Source organism: Lissotriton vulgaris, chromosome 4_1 (assembly GCF_964263255.1).
Source record: "Lissotriton vulgaris chromosome 4_1, aLisVul1.2, whole genome shotgun sequence".
In the NCBI taxonomy this organism is placed as follows: Eukaryota; Metazoa; Chordata; class Amphibia; order Caudata; family Salamandridae; genus Lissotriton; species Lissotriton vulgaris.
The window spans coordinates 41606815-41617878 of record NC_141691.1 but is presented as its reverse complement, the minus strand read 5'-3'; the positions used below and the strand labels follow the sequence as shown (position 1 = coordinate 41617878).

The 11064-nt window shown below is 43.8% G+C and overlaps 1 protein-coding gene across 1 annotated transcript in view; it reads left to right on the top strand.

Annotated features, from left to right (window-relative positions):
• The first annotated feature begins 1471 nt into the window (after positions 1-1471).
• Positions 1472-11064, top strand: part of LOC147718311 (nicotinamide N-methyltransferase-like) — a 115275-nt gene continuing 105682 nt past the window's right edge. The window contains exon 1 of the mRNA XM_086918261.1: positions 1472-1635. Within this exon, the coding sequence (XP_086774387.1) occupies positions 1488-1635 (148 nt within the window). The 5' untranslated portion in view covers positions 1472-1487. The remainder of the gene's footprint in view (positions 1636-11064) is intronic.

Sequence of the window (11064 nt, the reverse complement as noted above, 5' to 3'; positions counted from 1 at the left end):
AAGCAGCCTAATAGAGATTGCGAAATACAAAATGGAGTCGCACCTGCTAACTAAAGTCTACACATTACATGGATAACACAGTGGGTTGCGTAACCTTAATACAAATAGCGTCTATTTAGCCACACACTGCTTACCTAATATATCAAGAAATTAGTGCATAGCAGGATGGGGTTTTCAAACCTAACAGTAATATTTTTGCTTCTTTATTTTCAAATAGGGGAATTGGATGCGTAAGATTATCATTTTCTCTTTTTTGAATTGTAGGTTCTTACCGTACTTTAGGTATTTTCTTTATTTCTATTGGAGAGTAGTGTTATGAACATGCGAACTATTGAACTTCGGCAATTCATGTATTTCGGAATGCACTGATGAGAGGAGTGGACTGTGGGATAGGTACTCTTGAATATTTTGAATCGGTTGTAGTCATTATTTGTTAAAGAAGTACAGTTCAGCTACATTACAATCTTGGATTCAGCTGAGTTTAGGAATGTCTTTTCTTTTCTTAATGTACTTTCAATTATATATACAGATTAGATTCTGGAGGCATCATGTACATTAAGACTTTGATAGTCTTCAAGCCACATTAACCCTTCTTGGTTCTGTGTATATTGTAAGTGGCTAAGGATTTTTTTTAATTTTAATAGATTCTATGTATGAAGTAATAGACAGAATTACCTAATTCTGGGATCCTGTTTCAGATTCTTTGAAATTGATCAAAGTGCTTGATTTACATCTATTTGATGTTTGGGATGGAATTAGTTCCAGTAATTCTTTTTTCAATGAACTATGCATGGAGAGTCACTGTCAAGGGTGTTGCACTGTTATGTATTTTCATTTTATTTTAAATACATTTTTTATATACTTTTTCTATTTTTGTCTAATTTAACATGGGTGCAGGATTCTCCTCTATACTCTTGAGTTCTGCTTTTTAGTAAGACTAACAGGAATCATATTTTAAGTATTGATTATAACCCAAATATTGTTTTTTTGGTACCATCACGTAAGAAACAAATTCATTTTGTCGGCCTAAACAATTGACGGTTGCTCTCAATATGTTTTGTCCTGATGATTACCTGTGAAATCAATATGGTTGAAACACCGTCAATGCGTTTCTTGGCAAAATATAAAATGAAGCATTAAGTGACACAGGCAGAGAGCATGTGTTTGTCAAGGGCAAACATTTGATGCCATGGTCCTACCCTTCTAGAAATGAAATGTGGAACAATTTTGCTGTGTAAGGTGTTTTGTGATGGTTGAAAGTATTTCACTTGGAAACAGTAAAAACTCAAAAGCAGCCACAGGAGAAAAAAATGACGTTAGTCTAGGTCCATTAACTCTGAAGGTAACAGTGAAATTGAAGTTGAATAAGTTGCCTATGTAAACATATTTCACTCTGTTTGAAGATCATTTGAAAGTAAAATTTCGAGCTATATAGCATGAGTGCAAGTAACACAGAATGAAGGCAGGAGGAAGCTACCCCAGAGAAAATGGCCTCCAACAGTAGCCTGAAGGAACTCCATGAAAGATTTTTTGATACACAAAAGATGAAGGGGAGATATTTGGAAGAAGAATCTGCCTTTTTTGATGATTCAGTTATTCAGATGTTTTCTAATTTAATCAAAATCTTTTCATCAGGTATGTACTACTCAAGTCCATGCTCATCCATAGACAGCTTTGATTGTGTAATTCTGTTGGCAGCAAATCAACTCAGGGGTGTTAATTGTATCTGACATAGATACTATGTCCCAACCACTTGCTAGTTATACTTGTTATGGATTGAGATGCATCAGTTATGATTGAAATTGAATAAGAAAAAAATGTAAATTATTGTTAGAGTGTCTCTATTTCAATAACATGTTGCAACCACCACAAATGCATGCTCTTCATCTTCCTCTTCTCCTCTGTCTTTATTGACCTGTGTTCATAATACTGAATTACGCCACAGGGCTGAGTAAAATGTCTACCTACCTGCTACTAATAAGAATCCAGGTGTATTGTGCACAAATATGCATGTGGATTGTTTAACGATGCCTTTTCTGATGGCCAAAGGACTTAAAATGCCTGTTATCTACATTATATGAATGTCATATATCTGCCAATTCTTCTAAAAAAACTATTCTCCTGAATTGCATTTTCAAACATTAAAGATCTCTTACAGTAGCTACTATTAGGGCTAATTATAATTTAAAGCAGTTTGACTAGAAAGACATTTAGATTACATTAATTTTGATAGTTAATGAAAATCATTACAAAACCAAAGCATAACAGGTAGAAGTGCAAATAAATTCTTATATGTCACTGCCCTAAAATAGAAATTTTAAAACTTATAAGTCAAGTACTCATGTCACGATTTAATAAAATGTATGTATCTATTACAATAAAGGCAAAAAAAATTAAATCAATCGAACAAAAAGAAGTTTCCTTACATAATACATATATGTCACTGAGGATCTAGTCTTTTCACACACCCACTAAGACCCAGTCCATTCCTGACAATGACACAAGGCATAGCTGTAACAGTGGGACAGAATTTTTATTAACAGTTATTGACACAAGTTGATTTCTGCAAATTCCAAAGGTTTCCATCACATACATTTAATGAAAATGTGTGATTGTACATTGATTTTGAGGTTTGTAAGGTATTGTGGGTAGGAAAACCTCATGGGATCCATAAAAGGAACACCACCTTAGAATCATCCGCAAGTTTACTTTTCAGAAATGTGTGTGGTTTGTAGGTTTCCATAGGTGGGGGCTGAGCAGGTCTCCAAATACCACAACTACCCTTATAACTGATCTTTTCTCGTAGGTGTCAGCAGAGCTGGGGCACAAAATCTTCAGCTGCCTACAGTGCAAAAAAAGGGGTTTCTTTCAGTGGAAAAATGGGATGTGTATATTTTGTGTTTTGAATCCTTTTCTGTGGTGGACACTAGGCCTACCAACAGAAATGAGGTAACATCTTTATTGGGAGACTTGCTGGATTGCTGGGAGGTGGGAAATGTGTGCCTCTCCAAAGAGTCCTGAAGTTGCCCCCACCGAATTATGAGGAACATTTGTTTTTAGTCAAAGTTTGAAGTTTCCAATATCTTCTGGGTTACAAAACATGGGGAGAGCAATTCAAGTCACCCATCAGTGGATTTCCATAGTTGTATATTTTAAAAAATGCACAGGTTTGCTATGTTTTCCTAGGTGCCGGATGTGCTAGTGACCAAAATCCACGGCTACCCGCAGTGCAAAAGTAGGGTTTTGTTTTTAGTAGAAAAATGTGATATTTAAATGTTGTGTTTTTGGTCCTTTCCTGTCGGTGGCACTGAGTCTACCCATAAAAGTGAGGTACAATTTTTATTGGGAGACTTGGATTAATGCTGTGTGGAAGGGAAAATGTTGTCCTGCAGATTCCAGATACTTTTCTTACAGAAATATGGGCAAAATCTGTACTTTATTCAAAATTTGAGGTTTGAAAAGGCTTCTGGGCAAGAATAGCTGGTGCGAGTCACTCTCATCACCATATCCTAGGCCCCTTTGGGTGTCTAGTTTTCAAACATGTGCAGGTTTGCTGAGTTTCTCTAGGTGCTGGCTGAGCTAGAGCCCAGAATCCACAGCTATCCACTTTCCAAAACAACGATCTATTTTAGTGGAAATATGTGATGCTGATTTCTGGGCCCTTTCCTATCGTGGACACTAGGCCAATGCACACAACTGAGGTGCCATTTGTATCAGTGGACATGTGGGAACACGCAGCAGTAGAACATTTGTTACTACCAATTAGATTTATATGCATTTGTGCTTTCCAAATGTAAGCCAGTGTGTAAGAAAGAATTATTTTTTGAAAAATGTCCACTGAATCACCTGCTTATATAGGTACCCACAAACTCAGAGATGTACAAATACCCACCGCTCCTAAACTCTATTAAATTTTAGAAATACATAGGTTTCCATGGTACACATGTTTCACTCTATATATTTTACCAAATGAATTGCTCTGAACACAAGAAAAAAACATTGTAATCTGCAGTTCAGTTTTTTGGCTCAGGCTCCTTTACAACCTCCAGTCCCTATATATCCTGAAAACCAGAAGCATCTAGAAGCTGTAAAGGTTTATTACTTTGGGAATCAGCCATCAGTAGAAAAAGATACAGATGAAAACATGGTCACAAATGGCAATTTTTTTTCTATGTATTTTCACTATTGTTTATTTTAACAGTTATGGCCTCAGTAGGATGTTGGACTGCCACCGACAGCCTGCCGGTGGCCATCCGTCCGACATCCAAGGCATTGGTCCAACCACCGGATTACAATACCGTCGCTCAGAGAGATGTGGCCATTGGGGCATTGGTCGGAGGCCTAATCCCTATAATGGAGGTGGTGCTTATGGAGGCACTGCCATAAGGATTAGGATGTCCCTTTCAGGCAGCCTTTCCATATCAGCCTTTCTGACATGGAAAAGTGTCTGAAAGAGACTTTGGGGGCCCCTAGCAGGGCCCATGTCCCCCCTAGACTTCCGCTGTGTGGTCTGGGGGCACATGTGGCACCCCCTAAACACCACTTGGTACCTGGCACACAATGCAGAGATGTTTACAAACATAGAATGCAGAAAGTACAAAGTTCCCCGGAGAATAGAAAAGAAGTGTGTATGTTGTATACGAGGAGAGGAAAGACAGGGAACAGGAAGTTCCCTTGTTGGAACTAAGAGGCCTCACACACCCAGCGAGCTAGATGTCATGCTTCATCATTGGCCTCTTGCTCCTCGTCAGACTGGTGCTGCAATGTCTGATGGGCGCCTAATAGGCGCTCTTTGTTGGAGTTCTTTTGTTCCAGCCAATGGTTGAGTGCGTGTGAGGGGTCAGGTGAAGGTGTAGTCGTGAGGGGAATGTGATATAAAAAAGGTAAGTCAGTTCACAAGGACATTTATTCACGTGACTGACTTTCTTGATTAAAAGGTGGGAGGGGAGATAGAGACTGTAAGGGGCAGAGCAGACTATCTCAAACCCTCTGATCAGGTCGACATGTTTCTTGCTCAAATGGCAATTCCTCAGGACCTCAAGTGCTCAGTACTACACAGTGATAAGTGAACAATAAAGAAAAAAAGGTAAATACAACCTCCATGGGTCTGTAAGGGGGCAGGCCAAGGGGTTCTGCAGTAGTGTGGTGACCCTAAGGGTGTCCCTAATGGGCCCCGCAGTCTGTTCCCGTGGGACAGCACAGTAAGGTATGGTACCTCTAGTGCGTGCAGCCAAAGCTTGTCAACCTACCCACACGCTCCTACGGTAGCGCGGAACAGCTGTTCCGCACTACCATAGGAGCGCCATGCGTGTAGGGCCAGGGGGCCTGTAGACCAACAACCCTATAAAATATTGCTGAGGTGATAGGGAGAGGGAAGAGGCCATAACTTCACATCCTGTGATGTTATCCGAGGGATGAATAGTGCATGCGATGCGCCTGTAAATGAACAAGGCAACACCTCCCCTTCCCACTGGCTCTGTCTTTTCTATGGATAACGTGGCTAGGGGGGATGGCAGTGGCAATATCAGGTCCTGTTCCCTCGCCCAGCCAAGTCTCTGTCAGGAACAGACAGTCGGCTCTGGAGTCTATCAATAGATTGTAGACGTCAAGCGCGTGCTTGCATAAGGATCTTGTATTGAGCAGTAGGCAGCTGGTGCTATTGGAGGGGGGATTAAGGGAGGCGATACAACCCTGGCTTGGTTGCCAGCCACAGGCCGAACACCTATTATTCGACCGAGACGGTTTGGGAAAGACCTTAGAGCAAATACCGTTAGTGTGTCTAAGGGAGAGAAGATCATCCCTTGTAAATTTTATCATCCCGGTAGCTCACCCGATCATCCGGGCCCGCGCCCGACCGCTTCCGGGACACTGACGGGCGCAGACGGGCTTTCCTTCGGCGCTCCTTAGGCGCCTCCGCAGCACGCGTCCGCTGCGCGGAGGGGAGTGCACTTAGTTTCTAGGCGTCGCTGGCCGTCCGCCGCGAGTCTGCACCACTAGACTGCAGCCTGTGAAACTGCCTACCCCCAAGATGGCCTCCACAGAAATGCACGCCTGCAGGTCCCAGAGAATCCCCTAGCACCTCAATGTGCCGCCTGGAAGGCTGGGGAACCTGCAGGCAGGGCAGCGCGGCACGAACATGAAGAAATATGAGGTAGGGGAAGAGCGATTGTTATGCTGAGAGGTCTAAGGTCACCCGGCTTTCCGCCTCAGGTGCCTGCAGGGAGACTGAAAGTGCAAAGTGCAGTGATAGCAGCAGAAAGGACACAGAAGCTAGTAGTCAGCTTTTTAAAAATACAGTGCAAATAGGACACAACACAACAGGTTAAAAACGAGTGAATCAGATCATTAAAACCGCTAGTATTTCAGTGCTATGCTTGTCACTCGTCCACACCCGGCTTCCGCCTCAGGTGAATGGAACAAGTGAGGATCAGGGCAGGCCCGTCCTTGCCCGTCTGTGCCCGGAAAAGGCTAGGCTGGGCCCACCCTCTTGCTTTTTGTACAGGAACATCTGGCATAAAACAAAATTAAGATATTAATTTTTCAAACAAAGACGATCAGACTGGCTGTACTGCACTCTATTGTACTGCATTTGGGCTGTGTTGAGTGCAGAGTCTACTCTTGCACTCATATCGTAACTGTATCTTTTCTTGAACTCACCGAATTTTTACGTATGGGGTTATTAGTTTGAGGGGTGTAAGAAGTATAAGAAGTATCACTTGGAATACATTAGGCCCCGGTATACTGTCCTGAGTATAGTGCAGTCTTCTATAACATAAACTAGCCATGGGTAAAAGAAAGATGCTAAGCCCGGAGGAACAATACGGGCCCCTAGCGACACACAACAAACCCTACTGAGTTATCTCACGGGGCAATGGGGGCCCTGCATAAGTAGATATCCACTGTAGAAGAGTCTTTATAGGCAAGTACATTGTGCATAGTCCCTGAACCTGAACAGCCCAAAGTCTTGGACACTTTGGGCTGCAGTTTAACGTCTAACACAGTCCTAAATAACTGTAATCAGCAGCTCCCAGAGGAGATTCTATCGAGGGATTCTGATTCCCCATTACAACCACCCCAGAAAAAGCAGAAGAATCCGGCCTCTGGGGTGGAAAAAATTGCTCAACAATCCATAGGTGAGGGTGGCAAAGAACAATTGAACACTATTTCGCTCACTGGGATGAGACAGGGTCAACACGGGGAAAAAAGAGCAGGGACAAGAAAAGACTCCCACAAGGGGAAGGAAGATGCCAGTAAAAGATGTGATGCCCAAAGTGTCAACCTGAAGAATTTAACGACCTTGGTCGAAAGACTGGATCTTTATGTGAGAGTCACATTAGATCAACTGGGCACCAGACTGACACTCATTGAAGAGTCCATGTCTAGTAAAACTATCCAAGGTAATGACAGGGACTTGTCACCCGCCGACCAGGTATTGTAATTAGAGGCAACAACATGCAAACCAGGCAACTACGTGTAGTAGACACAAGCTACCAAAAAAACAGCGCTGGGAAGCTGGCCAACTCTTCAGATAGTGTAAATGCCACTAGAAACAACCCTTCTCTGCAGATTAAAACCAGCAATTTATTAACCACCACTAGGGAATGGGTACAGGGATATCACAAGGACAGGAGATGCTAACAATCCCTCTGCCCAAGTGTCACCGAACCATCAAACCTTAGGACCTTTTTCTCCCAGTTCATTCCTTGGACAAACCTGCTATAGATCAACATCTACACTTACCACCTGATGCAACCCTATACATAGTTATTTTGGCAAACACGCCTAAAAAGGGTCCATTAGAAAAAGAAACCTGGGAATCGCTGAGAAATAAAACACTTTATTGGCTAAGTAGGAGGACAGTATTCACCCAACATCTATTCACAGAGATTAAGCTGGTGAGAAGGGTACAGTGGGTTGGAACTCGGGGAAAATTGCTCCCAGGAGATTGTATAGTCTTAACATTTAAAACACTTGCGCTTGTGAAGAAAATTATTTGGTCGGAAGGCAATAATCCACTAACACTGGATGGGATCAATGTATTACCCCTTATTTTTTTTTTATCCCCCATGTATTAGGGACACAAATTAATATAATACTAATAAGGTTGAATATACTCAAGGCTATTCCTACATTGCTCCAACTTTTAACAGTTACAACATGTTATCTGGTATGGAAGAAACAGATTGACTGGCCAAACTAAAACTTACTCAATATGGGAGGCTAGAAGAATTGACTACGTTTGCTCTCTCTCCCTGGGTACTCCCCTTAAACCCTAATTCACGACCCTCCATTATGGCAACTAGCTGCAAACTCGAACCCAAGACTTTTCACCATAGTTGTCTAGACGAGAGTTTAGCTCTAGTACCACATAGTAACATTCTCCTCGAACAGGGAAGTTTGAGGGACTTGACTAATTTTGCCACCCAAGGGGGCTCTATCAAACATGGCACCGCACAGGAAGGAATTTCCAGCGGATCTGGAGTCATAGTCTATTGGAACATAGCAGGTCTGCATTCCAAACTAGTTAATGATGCATGGCTCAGATTCGCTGGAAAGTTTAAGGTGCTCTGCTTACAAGAGACTTGGACTACCTCCGCTATACATTTGGAGGGATGTAAGACCTACATCTCCCCTGCTATTCCCTATACCTAAGTAAGAGCCAAAGGAGGCCCAATAATATTTATCTCTAAACTTTTGGAGTTTAAAGAAATATTTCCTCTCAAATTGGATACAAATTTCTAATAATTACGCTTGGCTCGAGTAAATATGATACTTATGTGTTGGTAAATTTTTATAATATTATGCATAAGGCTCCGCTCCATCTTAATGGATTTTAAATATAAGAATACTAAAAATGTTTCCATAATATGGGGCGGAGACTTCAATTTAACACCATGTGTGCATAATGATAACTTAACCTGTGGTCTGACAGATGAAGATAGGAAAAATTTAACTCACTTCCCACATTCAACAAGTGGGAATTGTTTTAACAATATATTGTTGACCATGGAACTTGGTCTGGGCAACGAACTAGTGGTACCCCTGGTTCCGCTGACGCAGACCTTTAATGGCAGAGGAGCCGGCACTATCATAGATTTGATATTTATATCTAGAAATGCTGCGTCCCACATTATAAATTTTAAAACTCACGACAATGCTACCAGCGACCATTTTCCAATCAGTGTTAACTTACTATATCCCTATACATTAAATAGGAGTTATCAAAAAATACATGAAAAACCTGAACTTAGACAGGCTAAATGAGTATTCGCTCAAGTGGGACAGAGTTGACCCACTCCAGGTCACAACTAAGTATGAGCGAAATTTGCGAATTTGCGCGAAATCGAATTCGCAATCCGCAAAATCCGCGAATTCGTGCAAATTTGCTGATTTTGTTTTATGCGTGTTCGCAGGGTTTTTTGCGTGATCGCGGGGTTCCTTACGTGTTTGCGGGGCTTTTTGTGTGTTCGCTGCTTGCATGGCGAAGTTACCCATTCGGTCGTGTATGGGCACAGCACCCTCTGGTTCACCACTGCCACCCTCTGGTTCATCACTGCCACCCTCGGGTTCACCATTGCCACCCTCTGGTTCACCCCTGCCACCCTCTGGTTCACCCCTACCACCCTCTGGCTCACCACTGCCACCCTCTGGTTCAGCACTGCCACTCTCTGGTTCACCCCTGCCACCTTCTGGATCAGCACTGTCACCCTCTGGTTCACCACTGCCACCCTATGGTTCACGACTGCCACCCTCTGGTTCATCACAGCACCTCTGGTTCACCACTGCCACCCTCTGGTTAACCACTATCACCCTCTGGTTCAGCACTGTCACCCTCTGGTTCACCACTGCCATCCTCTGGTTCACCACTGCCACCCTCTGGTTCACCACTGCCACCCTCTGGTTCATCACAGCACCGTCTGGTTAACCCCTGCCACCCTCTAGTACAGCACTGTCACCCTCTGGTTCACCACTGCCACCCTCTGGTTCACAATTGCCACCCTCTGGTTCATCACAGCACCTCTGGTTCACCACTGCCACCCTCTGGTTAACCACTGTCACCCTCTGGTTCACCACTGCGACTCTCTGGTAAACCACTGCCACCCTCTGGTTCACCACTGCGACCCTCCGGTTCCCCCATGCCACCCTCTGGTTCACCACTGCCACCCTCTGGTTCACCCCTGCCACCATCTGGTTCATCACTGCCACCCTCTGGTTCACCCCTGCCGCCCTCTGGTTCGCAACGCCACCCTCTGGTTCAGCACTGTCACCCTCTGGTTCACCCCTGCCATCCTCTGGTTCATCACTGTCACCCTGTGGTTCATCACTGCCACCCTCTGGTTCACCACTCCCACCCTCTACTGAGACCTTTTGTGACGCAGCTGCAGCACAAAAGATGCGCCATGGTGCTGTTTATTAACAACGTTACGCATCTGAGAGATGCGTCACTTTGTAAAGTCCTGCGCCATCAGGAGGCGTTCCAGTGCAGGGGAGGGTGTTCCTGCGCAGGAACGCCTCCTAAAAGTGGCTGAGTGAAATCTACAAGAATTCACTCAGTCACTTTTAGGACAATGCTGCATCAAAACCCTGCGCCTGCTTGAAGCAGGCGCAAGGCTTGATGCAGCATTTGGGAGATAGGCCCCCCCAGAGCATTGCTGGAGCTGCGTCGCAAGCTCGACGCAGGTCCAGCCATGCGCTGCTTTTACGGCACAGATGCGTGACGCATCTGTGCCGTTTTTGCCATATGTTGCGCCGCATTGTAAATGCGGCGCACCATGGGTTGCGGAGCTGCGGCGCCCAGGGATGCGCCAGTTATTGTAAATCTGCCCCTATACATTTAGCCAACGAGGGAGCACTTACTGATTAGACAGTAGGAAGTACTCCAGTTGAGTGGAGGTATTGCACAAAAAGGTGGCATCTTCGTGGATAAACAAGCAGGGCGGGATTCATTGTGCCCCCTATTAGACTCATTTTTTGTGCCCTTCTGCCCTCTATTAGACTAGTTTTTCCCTTCTTTTTCTGCCCTTCTGCCTTCTGTTAGACTCGTTTTTCCCTTGTTTTTTCTGC